The sequence below is a fragment of the Colias eurytheme genome, chromosome 32 (assembly GCF_061535395.1).
Source record: "Colias eurytheme isolate Ceu_HAF_F1 chromosome 32, ilColEury1 Martin Lab GWU primary, whole genome shotgun sequence".
Lineage (NCBI taxonomy): Eukaryota > Metazoa > Arthropoda > Insecta > Lepidoptera > Pieridae > Colias > Colias eurytheme.
Window position 1 is genome coordinate 4603396 of NC_143011.1, and position 14471 is coordinate 4617866.

The window sequence follows — 14471 nt, forward strand, 5'->3', positions numbered from 1 at the left end:
TTCAAGCCCAAAAGGTTAACTAAGGTACGCTTGAACCAATCTCATAAGTTCTAATACTTTTAATCATTATGATTAACTTTTTGGTTCTTATTTGATTAACTTTTCATCTGGGATTGTTAATATAAATAATATAAAAATTTGTGTGATTTATTGGTATACTATCTGCACACCTTACTCTTTCAAATAAAGAAATAAGTAATTACTTATGTACCTATTCAAATTCACATTGGCGTCCATATATTGTACACCAGGTGGGTAACAAACAGGTCTCAATAAGTAAGCTTCAAATTACGGTCAAGTGTTTAATAGCTGTGTTTTACCTGAAAATAAAACACATATTAAATACTTACCTATATTTGAAGCTTACACTTAACGTCCACCTGTTGAGGATTTCGACTCAATGAAGAAGATCAAGCGCCTGCACATTATCGTGCGCCGGCCGCGCCACCTGGTGGGAGGTGTGCCGTGTGCGAGAGAGATAGCATATATACAACGAGAAAGAGAGGGAAAATAGGCGGAAAAAGCTAGGTACCTTCTCAATAAGTAAGCTTCAAATATAGGTAAGTATTTAATATGTGTTTTATTTTCAGGTAAAACACAGCTATTAAGTGTACAAATTGTATTTATCCATATAAAAATTCGCCAGTGTGATTCGTTTTTGGTTCAAGCAGTCACAAAATTCATCGATTTACCTATACTTTATATAATTATCTGTGTTCAGAGTATTCGGCCTGATTACCGGCTGTATGCCTATTTACCTAATATGTAGTATAAAAAATTGTCCCTGGAGTAGCATAAATGGCGAAAAATCGCCTACGTTGGCAACACTGATTAAAAACAAAAATTAGCATCAAACTTGTGTTTAGCTATCGGTTTAAATGTGTGGGTTTGGCGACAGTGGTTTTCATATTAATAATTATGACACTATAGCACTTCTATTTGTTTTAATTGCTCCGAGGTTTTTACTGTTCTGTGCCCGAGACCAGTGTTGCCAGCAAGACTAACATAAAATTTGCTAAATGGCTGTTAAAATTTTGCCAAAATTTTGCTAAAGGATTTATAATTAAGCTAAATATTTTGCTAAAAATTTTTAATGTCAAATAAAACGACATTTTACTTAAAATTTTATATATCCAACACATTTATTTACACATAATATGTAAATAATGACATCATAAATAATAACATCTCTTATTCGAGTGTGTTATTATCAAATAAAATATTAATATCTTGGTCTTCATCCGCAGCCGATAATGTTGACGTAGACGTGGAAGCCTCATTGCCAAGACTATATATTTCCTTGGTGCCTATAGAGCGCAGTACATTATCCGGAACTGTGTAAGAGTAGCAGCATTTTCCTGCCCTCTTTAGGTCGAATCTTATGTATAAAATGGCATTTAAAGTTTTTACCGACAAACGGTTGCGAAGCTTAGTTTTGACGACATTCATTTGGCTAAAAACACGTTCTATTTCCGCGTTGGAATGTGGTAGTGATAATAATGATATTGCCAGCTGTGATAAATCTGCAAAAGGGTTATTACCAGCTGCGTCTTTATAATCCATTACTTCATTCCAGAATTCCAAGGTGGAAGTTGTGCATGTCCATGAAATGTCGACTAAATTTACGTATGCAAGGTAGCAAAACTGTAGTTGGTTTCATATGGTTTAACTTTTATTATATTATGTAACGGACAGTAATATGTGTTCTGTGGTAACGGACGTGACGTCGCCTGTCACCTCCGTCAAGCCAAGCCGCCATGTTGACATCCCCTCCTGCCAGCCGCCATGCCACCGCCATGCCTACCAGCCAGCCACGCGGAGGGGATAAGCCTATATATTAGCTGGCCATTGTTAAACGTGGATTATTCTTGTTAAAACTTTCAAAATAAATAAGTGTGTCGTTACGCTGCAATTTTATTTTCTCCATTGCTTCACAAATCAGAAGCGGGATGAAACGACATCGGCCACAAGTTTATCGACTTCCTGACGAATCAATGTCGGAGGAAGATGAGGGTACTTCTTCACCGCCTGCACGGAAGCTGCTCAAGAATCTGCTGAAAAAAGAAGTAGTTAAGGCTTTACGCAACCTGGAAGATGACCCCCAAGCTCCAAATAAGTCAAAAGTCCATCGTGCTGCATCTTTAATCCCCGAATTTGACCCTGATAGTGAGGAATGCACGGTACAAGCATGGATTCGTAAAATTGACCAAATTGGGGAAATAAATGGATGGGACGATACAACTAAATCATTTTACCTACAAGATAAGCTGCGAGGTCAAGCAAAGAAGTGGTATAATCGTCTAGAGAACTACGATTACACGTGGGAACAATGGAAGGATATGCTATTGCGAGCATTTCCTCGATATCGCGATTATGGAAACATGCTTGAAGAATTACTACAAAGGAAAAAGCAACCTACAGAGACGATGACAAAATACTATCAAGATAAAATCGCCATGTGCTTCCGGTGCAAGTTATCCGATAGCGCCAGCGTTTCCTGTATCATTCGTGGTCTGCCACTATCGCTACAACCTAACGCTCGAGCCTTCCAATGCCACACGCCAGGAGAGCTTTACGAAGGATTTTTATGTGCACTTGACGACTACCGTACTTTACCTATCGACACAAGGTTTCATAAAAATTTGGTGAGTAGGCCATCTCACCTGGATAAAAAGTCAATGCCACCCAATGTCGAAACAGACCCGTGTCCGAGATGCAATAAAACTGGTCATTTACTGCGTGATTGCTGCCTACCTGACACACGTACATGTTATAAATGTGGAAATAAGGGACACATTGCTTCACGTTGTTCTACAATTGCCACGGAAAATAGAAGATCTATCTCAACCGACAACATAAAAGAAGTAAATGTACTACGCCCTTATAATGAAATATACAAAAAGGTCGTTAAAGTCGATGGCATCCACGTGAAAGCATACATTGATACCGGCAGTCAAGTTAACGTTTTAAACGATCAAGTATCGAACGCATTGTCATTGGATGTCAAACCGACGAGTGTCATTTTAAAAGGATTCTCCGGTGGACTCTCAACGAGTCGTGGAGAAGTCGAATTTCAATTAGAAATTGACGGTATAACCATGAAATGCCACGCCTACTTGTCTAGCATCAAAATGGCCGATGTTAATCTTCTAATCGGCCAGCCTGTCATCAACAGCGAAGGTATGACATTGACAGTTAACAAAGGCCTTGTCGAATTTAATCGTACTCAAGATCCCAATCCCATTTGCGATATTGAGGCTATCGAAGACCATGATCGCTTTAAAGTCGTCACAGTCAACGAAGAGAGACTTCCACCTGGCTCTTCCATCATTCAAGTGCGGGTTCTCGGAAATAAGGTCGGCAACGATGCGGTTACACCGCCTCGGCATCATGAGCTGCAGGGAGTGGCCTACTCTCTTCCATCCACCCTGCTCACTGGTGAAGACGGGTACATCAAAGTCATCAACATGGGCTGCGAGGTTATCGTGTGGCCGCCGGGAGAGGTCCTAACCAGGGCTGAAAGCTGCCAGGAGTCTCCACTACAGCCAAATAGCCAGGTACTTACCCTTGCTTGCCATAGATTTGCCAATTATAATGCTAATAATAAAGCTTACTAGTGATCAGCCTATTTACCGCCAGCCTTATCGATTATCGCATAGCGAACAAGCAGTAGTTCAGTCTAAAGTGATTTATTAGATGCCGAGATTATCAAAGAGTCTGAATCTAGTTATGCATCTCCGGTCATTTTAGTCAAAAAGAAAAACGGTGACAGCAGGATGTGTGTTGATAACCGTGCCTTAAATGCTATTACCGTAAAAGATAGATTTCCATTGCCAAACATAGACGATCAGGTTTCGAAATTAGCGGGCCACAAATATTTTACGAGTTTAGATATGGTTCAAGGCCATCATCAATAATTACGTGTTAGTAATGAAGATACACACAACTGCATTCATAACACCTCAGGGTCATTTCGAGTACACTCGTATTCCATTCGGTTTAGCGAAACGCGCCATCCGTTTTTATGCGGTTGATAAATAAAATAGTTGAATCTGTAGGTAGAACTGAAAATAATAATGTTATAGTCGAGCCAATTTAATAGGCAACATTTGACGTCTATCAATTTTATCTTCAAAGAGAGGTAACCTGCTTTAAAACATCGATTAAAGTGAATTAATTGATACGGATTTGAAACATTTGTCAATCGAATTTATTAATTTATGATGATTTTTATTCACAAGTAATCAATGCATTCGATTCTAGATGTCAGATTTCGATTTTTAGAGTAACGTCTCTGGTATTTAAAAAGAAAGAAGGTTTATTGACACAAAATTATAGCGACGTCAGTTCTTCAATTCAGAAATTGTTTATTATGTTTAGAATGGTTTATCAGTAAAATGGCTCTACTATAAAAACAAACATGGTAAACGTGAAATTTTGGCATTTCTGGACGATTTACTCTTACCCTCGAATGACGTTATGTCAGGCTTAGACATTTTGCAAGCGGTACTTGTCAAACTTGTAGTAGAAAATTTAAAATTAAACATGAGTATTGAGTAAGTTTTCGTTCTTGCAAAATGAAATAACGTATTCAGGTCATAAAATATCGGCTAAGGGTATTCAACCGGGCGATTCAAAGTTGTCTCGTTTTCCAACACCGACCAATGTTCATAGTGTGCGTCAATAATTATCGGGTTGTGTAGTTATTTTCGTAAGTTTATTTACAATTTTGCTATCATTGCCCGCCCTTTAACCGATTTAACTAAAAAGAAAGCTTCGTGGATATGGAGTAGTGATCAAAACAATAGTTTCGAACAATTAAAAAAGTGTTTGTGTTCCGAGCCTGTGTTAGCTTTGTACGATCCTGTGCTTTGTGTGTAAATTAGGAATAGCAGATTGATGGTACGTTGCGACCCGTTTTATATTTTAGTAGGGTGACAAGTAAAGAGGAAAGCATGTATCATAGTTATGAACTTGAAACTCTTGCCGTTGTAGAATCCTTGCGTCGTTTTCGCGTATATGTGTAGTAGAAAAAAAGGTTAAGATTGTTACTGATTGTACAGCAGTCCGCGCTACGCTTACAAAACGTGACATTATACCACGTATCGCAAGGTGGTGGCTTTCTATACAAGATAACGATATAAGCGTAGAGTATAGGCCGGGGGAACGAATGAAACATGTAGATGCATTAAGTAGACATCCAGTAGACACTATGAACGTGAATCGTCTCGAAGTAGCGGATTGGTTTTATATGGTGCAATGTCAGGATACTAAAAGCGAGCGCTAGAATGAAACGTAACTTCGATAGGAAACGAAAATCCGCTCACATATATAAGAAGGGTGATTTATTGCTAACGCGTCAAGCACCTACTTGTTCAGCATCCAAAGTTAACACTAAACTTGACGACTTGCATTCCGGTCCTTATGTCGTAACGAAAGTATTGGGCAATGATAGGTACCAAATTAGAAGTATATAGGGTTTACGTGGGTATAAGAGTTTTAGTGGGTTAGTAGCTGCAGATTCGTTGAGGCCCTATAAAAGTATTGTTACAGTTTCTGATAGTGCTAGCAGTTCGGATGAGCAAATGGAAACCGAAGATCTTATTGATTTATTAGAGAGCTAATTATTTTTGTTGTTCCTGTGGGAACAACTGTTTCAGGATGGCCGAGTGTAACGGACAGTAATATGTGTTCTGTGGTAACGGACGTGACGTCGCCTGTCACCTCCGTCAAGCCAAGCCGCCATGTTGACATCCCCTCCTGCCAGCCGCCATGCCACCGCCATGCCTACCAGCCAGCCACGCGGAGGGGATAAGCCTATATATTAGCTGGCCATTGTTAAACGTGGATTATTCTTGTTAAAACTTTCAAAATAAATAAGTGTGTCGTTACGCTGCAATTTTATTTTCTCCATTGCTTCACAATTATAATATTTTATATGCTAAAAAATAAGCTATATGCTAGACAACAAATAAAAATGCTAAACAATGTAAAAATATGCTAAATTTAGCATAAATTATGCCAAATTGGCAACACTGCCCGAGACGTTACTCTAGAAATCGAAATCTGACATCAGTAATCGAATGCAGTGAATAAAAATCATCATAATAATAAATGCGTTGTGTTTTTTTATTATACTTGCCCTTTTTTTGCTCCTTAAATTTACGAAAGAAAGTATACTACTTTAAAAGGGATTCGCTTGATGAATTTTAAAATTGACATGTGTATCAAGTTCGAGCGACACATGTTTCTAGTCAGTATCGATTAATTCACTATAATCGATGTTTCACTTTCTAAGCAGGTTACCTCTCTTCGAAGATAAATTTGATAGACGTCAAAATTCAAATCAATGTTGCGTACCTACAAGTTGCGACTTGCGTATTTTGGCTGTTTGGGCGTTTGGCATGGTTTTAACAGTTGACTGTTGAATATTATGAAAACAAAGAAAATAATAAGGTTGATGGTTCATAATAATTTCATATCGCCGATCTTCTCATTACAGAAAGTGCATATATTGCTATTAATTATGTTCAGTCTTGCAAGGTGTGAAGTGATTTATTGGTTTATTGTGGCCAAATCTTAATCTGTTGATTGTGATGATAAACTCACGACTAGTTACATCCAGCTCATCATACCAAGGTCTTCTCTGTAAATCTTCTTGAATATTTCCATACCATTTTCCTTTAAATTTCTGATCCTACTTCCAGAATTCTAACCACGTACTATTTAACGAGACATTTACATCGGAATACTCTACTCTACTACTACTACTCTTACTACTACTACTACTCTTTCAAATAAACTCACCCGCAATTTTTTACTTTTTGTCAAGGTGTACAAGTTTATAATATTATTCTAAAACGTTAGAAGTGAATTGTAAATCCTTTGAAATAAATGTATCTAAATCTAATTTACTTTTTGGTTCTTATTTGATTAACTTTTCATCTGGGATTGTTAATATATTATATAATATAAAAATTTGTGTGATTTATTGGTAGGTATACTATCTGCACACCTTACTCTTTCAAATAAAGAAATAAGTAATTACTTATGTATTCAAATTCACATTGGCGTCCATATATTCTGTGCCTCCAGTGAATAAGGGATTCTAATTCAACCAACTACTACTAGCTACTCCGTATGTCTTTTGGGTAGACGGAGGCAAATAGGATTTTTATTCCAACTTTATCATTTGATATTTTGAAAATGTACGTTCGTGTACGGTACATTTTCATACCGTCAGAGTCATTTTGCAGATTATAGTGGTGCAGCACTGAACACTGTCTATTAGGTGGCTGGTGCTGCTGACCGGGCCTTCAGTTCCGCTTTCCAGAATACCTTCACCCTTCTAGGTGCTACTACTACTGAAATAGCGGTACTCTATCGCGTCGTTCAGGTCTCTAACTGACAGGATTTCTCATATTATCGTAACAACCTCGCTCGTTCTAACGAGAACAAATTATCGCCAAGGAATTCTGCTGCAGGATAATGGCAAGAGAGATTATAAGCTTAACTATGCATTATTATGTTCAGGAATATGGTGGATTTTGAATACTATCGTCGTCTGAAAGTATCTCCTTTCGATAAACTTCATTAAGGATGCAGATCTGATCCCATCTTTGTTCCGTAGGAATGCTACGACAGTCTAAACGTTACACTGTACAAAGAAAATTGCCCTAAATATAGTCGGTTGTTCCAACATCCGTAATATGGCTAGCCTGCCTTGCTAGCCCTTGATTGTAACTGCTACCAATGGAGGCATTGCTCTTGTGTTGTCCACAGTTGTGCGAGTGCAAAAATGAAGAACTGAGCTCGTGGGGAGCTATGTCGAATGAATCTGTGTTAAGATTATGGCAGTATAGGACAGTTAGCTGTGGATGCGAAGACAGGACATTACTTTATTCATCCGTAAACACGCGAGGCAGCCACGGACAGCGATATAGCAAGAACTAAACTAGCAAAGTTTAGTTCGCTTACCAGACTTTGTCATGTTTTAAATGCAGTATATCCTCTGTATAGCATTGCATTTATGACTATTGATAAACTTAATTCACCCGTAAACACGAGAAGCAGGCACGGATAGCGATATAGCAAGAACTAAACCAGCAAAGTTTAGTTCGCTTACCAGACTTATATTTTAAAAGCCGTATAGTCTGTACATTTCATTTATTGCCCCCCCCCCCCCCTAAAAGCAAAGAAATGAGAAGTCATTTGGCGGAGCTTTCTCGTAAAGGGTAGGGGTTCCAAGTTTAAAGCAGATACGAATCTAACGCATTCTCATTTCAGTCACCTGTCGCACCCACTGCACTCACACCTTACGCTGGCTGCAGCGAGGCTCTCCGCGAAGCCTTCTTACGGAGAAACATCCCATCGGAAGCTGTCGAACTAATGTTGGCATCGCTTTCCAGTAACACTAAGAAGCAATATAACGTAACTTATAAACTATGGTGGCAATTTTGTCTAGATAGAAATATTTCCAATTTTGAAAGTACAGTAGCGACAGTTATATCGTTTTTAACAAATGAGTTTAACAAAGGGGCTTCATATGGTACTTTAAACTCGCACAGGTCTGCCTTGTCTTTAATCTTAGGAAATAATATCGGGTCGGATGAATGCATAAAACGACTCCTAAAGGGAGCATTCAAATTGAAACCCAGTAATCCTAAATACAATAATTATTCTTGGGACCCACAATTAGTTTTGAACCATATCTCAAGCTGGTTTCCTAATATAAACATTAATTTGGAGCAGTTGACTAAAAAAATAGTAATTTTACTTGCGCTGTGTACAGCACAGCGGGTCCAAACTTTATCCCTTATCAATCTTAATAATATTTATTTCTCAGACAGTGGAGCTAAGATTTTCATAACAGACTTGATAAAAACTTCGGCTCCGGGTAGAGATCAACCCCTTCTTATACTTCCATACTTTAAAGAAAATATAAGTATTTGTCCCGCTACTGCACTTTCTGATTATATCAATGTCACAAAACATTTGAGGAATGAGGAGGACAATAGATTAATACTAACTTTTAAAAAACCTAATAAACCCGCCACAACTCACACAATCAGTCGTTGGATCAAAAACGTGTTATCGGAAAGTGGTGTCAACATTTCAATATTTAGTTCACATAGCACAAGACACGCTTCAACATCTACTGCTTGTGCTAGTGGTGTATGCGTTGATAATATACGTAAAACTGCTGGCTGGACTAAACATTCCGAAACCTTTGCAAGGTTTTATAAACTTAATGTAGTTAATGAAAACGAATTTGCAGAATCAATTTTGCAAGAATAATGTTTGATTATATTTTTGTTAATATACAAAATAAAACTACGCCTAGCGCTTTTATCTGCAATCCGCCACCACTTGTCATCCCCTCTATTGGCGCTGTTTTAGTTTTTGTCTAACACGGCCTCTCCTGACTGGAGGACGTCCTCGTTCTCCTTTGTTTTATGCGGAGAAGTACAGGCTCCTCTCGAAGTGCCTGATGCAGGTTCAACAACAACGACTGGGTCATTTGTGGACTCCTCATCTTCAATACTGGCAGCATCTGGGAAGGATTAATGATAAGGTATTAGCAACTAATAAACATTACACTCCCCTTATAACAGGTAAGCGCAATACACAGAGAGGAAGCACTACGTTCGCTATCTCTGACACCAATGACAGTATAACATGGGCACAACGTTCGCGTATTATACTTTACGCATATAAAATAAAACGACCATATGACATAGGCACGACGTTAGCATATCATGAGTCCAAAACAAATGACGTATAACATAGGCACGACGTTAGCATATTATACGTTACGCATATAAAATAAAACGACCACATGACATAGGCACGACGTTAGCATATCATGAGTCCAAGACAAATGTATAACATAGGCACGACGTTAGCATATTATACATTACGCATATAAAATAAAACGACCACATGACATAGGCACGACGTTAGCTTATCATGAGTCCAAGACAATTGTATAGCATAGGCACGACGTTAGCATACTATACGTTACACATAGAAAATAAAACAACCACATGACATAGGCACGACGTTAGCTTATCATGAGTCCAAGGCAATTGTATAGCATAGGCACGACGTTAGCATACTATACGTTACACATAGAAAATAAAACAACCACATGACATAGGCACGACGTTAGCTTATCATGAGTCCAAGACAATTGTATAGCATAGGCACGACGTTAGCATACTATACGTTACACATCTATATATATAATAAAACTAAGTCGATAAAATGTGCGTGCCGATAAAACTTAAAAAGGAGTCCCGACACGATAAAGGGACTTATGTGGTGTGATAGCCCTTTATCCCCCCTCGAACAAGAAAGTTCCCGTTTTAATCTAAAGGGCATGTTTTTAAAGATATAAGGGACTTTCCGACCCTTCAACTTGGAAATTAAGTGCAGTGGCGCCATCTGTTATCGAATATTTGAACTTCGGAGACTATATTACACTCCAATAGACATAGTGTGTAGTCTCCATAGTTGTGAGCCATTGTAGCATGTGTAGTAGTGGCGCGAAATTTAAAATTCCAATTTCAATAAAATCTTAAATTTAAATTTTGTGTATTTATACGTCATTATTTAACGTATATTTTGGAGTTAAAGCGACATAATTTTAGTTATCCAAATTAATTCTCAAAATATTAAAAAATTTAGGTTTTTAAATTTCGCGCCTTTACTACATACGCTACGCTAGAAAGTTCCCGTTTTAATCTAAGGGCGTGTTTCTAAAGATATAAGGAACTTTCCAACCCTACATAGTGGCGCCATCTGTTATCGAATATTTGAACTTCATTCAGGACAACGATTGTTTGGGTTGCATTTCCAAAAGCGTTGCGAGCAAATTTCAATAAAGTCTTAAATTTAATTTGTTGCTATAATAAAGTTATTAAATTTTGTGTATTTGTACGTCATTAGCTAACTTATATTTTGGAGTTAAAGCGACATAATTTTAGTTATCCAAATTAGTTCTCAAAACCTTAAAAAATTTAGGTTTTAAAATTTCGCGCTTTTAGTACAAATGCTACCGCTATAGAACCTTTTATTATGGCGGACGATAGTGACCAGAATACTCTAGAAGGTGTGAGAGAGAAAATATTTTCAAATTTTCTCGAATATTCTAGAGCCTAGCTCTCTGAATATATAAGAGCCCGGTGTCGCTCACCAGAGTTAGTTTAATTTGAACAACGAAACGAGCGATTTCAAAACGAAAATAAGAGAAGTTATCTGTGAGCCTTTATTTAGAAGTATCACGTGTGAGTATTTTTAATAGTGTGTTTAATTAACTCTCGATTTTGAAACGAAATAGAAATAAGTTATTTGTGGGTTTTTTTCGTGAAATTTCCCTATAATATTAACAACATGTAACCCATCAAACCCAAAACAGCTACAGCAAATTTGCTCTATGCTAACTTCATCCATGACATCCAGCTGATACTGCAGGAATGCCAGGACTTCATTAGGCACAAGCCTAGCGCTCATTGTTGCGAGCGATAACTTCGACAATAAAAAATATTAATTATTTCAGTACTAGCTGCTCCACGCGGTTTCAGCCCCGTGGCCGTGACTCCACTCCTGTTGGTCGTAGAGTGATGATATATAACCTATAGCCTTCCTCGATAAATGAGCTATCTAACACCGAAATAATTTTTCAAATCGGACCAGTAGTTTCCGAGATTAGCGCGTTCAAACAAACTCTTCAGTTTTATAATATTAGTATAGATTATTTAAATATAACATTGTTTATCTCACATTGCAGTAACAAAGATCTGTTCCTGGTAATTAAGACTGCATTATATTATATTAATTTAAATATTTTCTATTCATATCATTACATGCAATTTCCTTCATAAATAGAAAATCTATCCTCAAACAAGAACATGGTAACTGCTTTCCTGCTATATTATGTCACAGAATACATAATAGTAGCTAAACGCTACAGAACGGACACTCTCCACCTCCCGCCAAAATTAAACACTTACCTCACCCCGCACGATCAGCCTGAAAATGGTCCGTATTTGTCTGCAAGGACGATACGCAACGAATGATTTAATAGACTCGACATCGGTCTCATCGTGACGAGTATGTACATACATATTACACTGGTTATACAAATATACATTGGTTATACATAATATGATGATTTAAGATGTTCGTCATGTTTATCACAAGCTTCCGTTTCAATTGGATAATTGTTAAAAAGTTCGAGAATTGATAAGGGTAAGCAAGCAAGTATTCAGTTACACGATTTATTCTGATAAGATATTGAGTGTATATCTATGTATGCGTCTATAAAAATTTGTGGTTTTCTTCGTCAAGCACAGTTCCACCGTGAGCCTTATGGATCGCACATAACCTATGCGTGTTGCTCGATTGATCTCCGATCTGCGTGCCAATAACAAATGACTGCAATCCAAATTTTTTGTGATACCGGGATCAGTGGCGATCTTTTCCCTCTTGACCGTTCCGTTCCTAGCACAATGTTTGATGTATGCAATACGTTTAGCTAAATGTTTAATAGTAACAAACTAGTCTTAAAATATTATAAAGAATATCCAAAATACTAAAAGCAAATAATTTTGTGAAAGCGTGTAAAAACTTTACTAGGAATTATATTTTATCACATAAAATATGATATCAAGTAAAAATACTTTACCTAAAATGGAATGTGTATTGGTCTGTTCTGTGGCAAGTGACAACAGCTATCAAACTGTGAACGTTTATGCGTTTAAATATTGCGAACATACAAATAATAAATAAGTAAAACAAGTTATAACAGTTAGTCATTAATTACCTATTATTCATTATCAATAATGGATTGCGAAATCGTAAGTACCTTTTTGTTATTTCATAAGGTGACGCTTTTGTGCTCCCAACTTACGCTCAATTTCGCGCCTAAATCTTATTTTTTTGTTTCTAGGTAAAAGGCAAGCCTCTTACAAAAGAGGAATCCAAGTTCTTGCTTGAATTAATAGAAGGGAGTAAAATCATAACAACGAAAACAACGAACGCCACCAATAACAAACTAAAAAACGAGGAATGGGTTAGATTGACCGAGCGGTTCAATGCCCAGGCTACGAATTGTCCCAGGACACCTCAGCAGCTGCGTTTGAAATGGGAAAATTTAAAAAAGAATTCTCGCAAACGCAGCACTAAAATAAGGATGAACCAAATTAAGGTTAGCTAGTCGTGTTCGTTCATAGTTGTGTTTTTAATTGGACTTCAGAATGTAATGACTTATTAATTCTATTTACCTACATTGAATTTTTAGACTGGTGGTGGTCCTGCTGATTATACATATACCCCCAGATGACATACTGGACCGAGTTTCTGGTTTACTAGGAAGTACTGCCAGTGGATTTACTGTGCCATTTGGGGGTGATAAGGAAACAGTAGGTGTTGATATTGGTGGCATGAGTGGAGATGGTGGAGCTAGTGGTGACGGTATTGGTGATGGGTTTGCTAGGGTTTCTGATGATATAAGTAAGGCTGCAGATTTGATGCCTACATCAAGTAACCATGACATTGAAATTGTTATATGCAGTGGTGAGGGTGATGGTGTCATACAAAATCAGGTTTCGGAGAGTGTTGACCAAAATGTGTTAACACCAAATAAGCCAAAGAGGTTTACTCTTAATACACCGAGGACAGGTAACTTTTGTTTTTCAAACCCTATTCTTAATGCATTCATTATAGAGCTCAAGGAATATCCTCCAATCCGGGAGCTTTATTGATATTAAGTTTTTTGTTGTTAGCTTTTTTAAGTAGCATTGATTTATTTTGTGGATAATAATTATCATTTTCACATAATAGACGCTTATTGCATTTAGGAATGATTTTTTTAATACTATAATAAAATTCTTGTGCAAAATTATTAGCAATTGTTTTAATGTCTATGTTATTTTTATGAAATGCTTTTAAGATACAGTTGTCTATTGAATTTTTGCAGCGACCTGTTAATGAATTCAAAATTTGCCATAAAGCGTGACTATTGTTGTAGTTTTGATTAATTTGATTATGATAGTAATTATTTCTTGATTTTTCTATGAATTTACGCGTTTTATTACGTAATTTATTGTATTTTAATCGAAGTATTTTATTAGTCGGGTCATTTTTCCAGTCAATAAAAGATAAATCTTTTTTTTCACACATAGTTTTTATGGTGCTAGTAATCCAAGGATCTTTGTTTCTTTTACTTGATGTTGAAATTATTTGTTCAAATTGTGATTGATTATAACAATTTTGGATGGTATTTTTTAAGTTATCATATAATTTATATGGACACTCTGTATTCGTAAAATCATCCCAGCTAACATGATCAAGCAAATTATTAAGTTTATTGTTATCTATTTTTCGAATGACTTTAACGTCACCCTGTACATGTGCTAATGATTGTCCAATGCACGACAATACGATCATACGGTGATCAGCCATTGCAG

At 37.0% G+C, this 14471-nt stretch overlaps 1 protein-coding gene across 1 annotated transcript; it reads left to right on the forward strand.

The window, feature by feature from the left end:
• Positions 1–1994: 1994 nt before the first annotated feature.
• Positions 1995–5891, forward strand: LOC149895212 (uncharacterized). The gene is made up of 2 exons (XM_090119190.1): positions 1995–3557; positions 5661–5891. Exons 1-2 carry the CDS (start codon positions 1995–1997, stop codon positions 5673–5675), a joined length of 1578 nt encoding a protein of 525 aa, XP_089975316.1. The 3' UTR covers positions 5676–5891.
• Positions 5892–14471: the final 8580 nt, after the last annotated feature.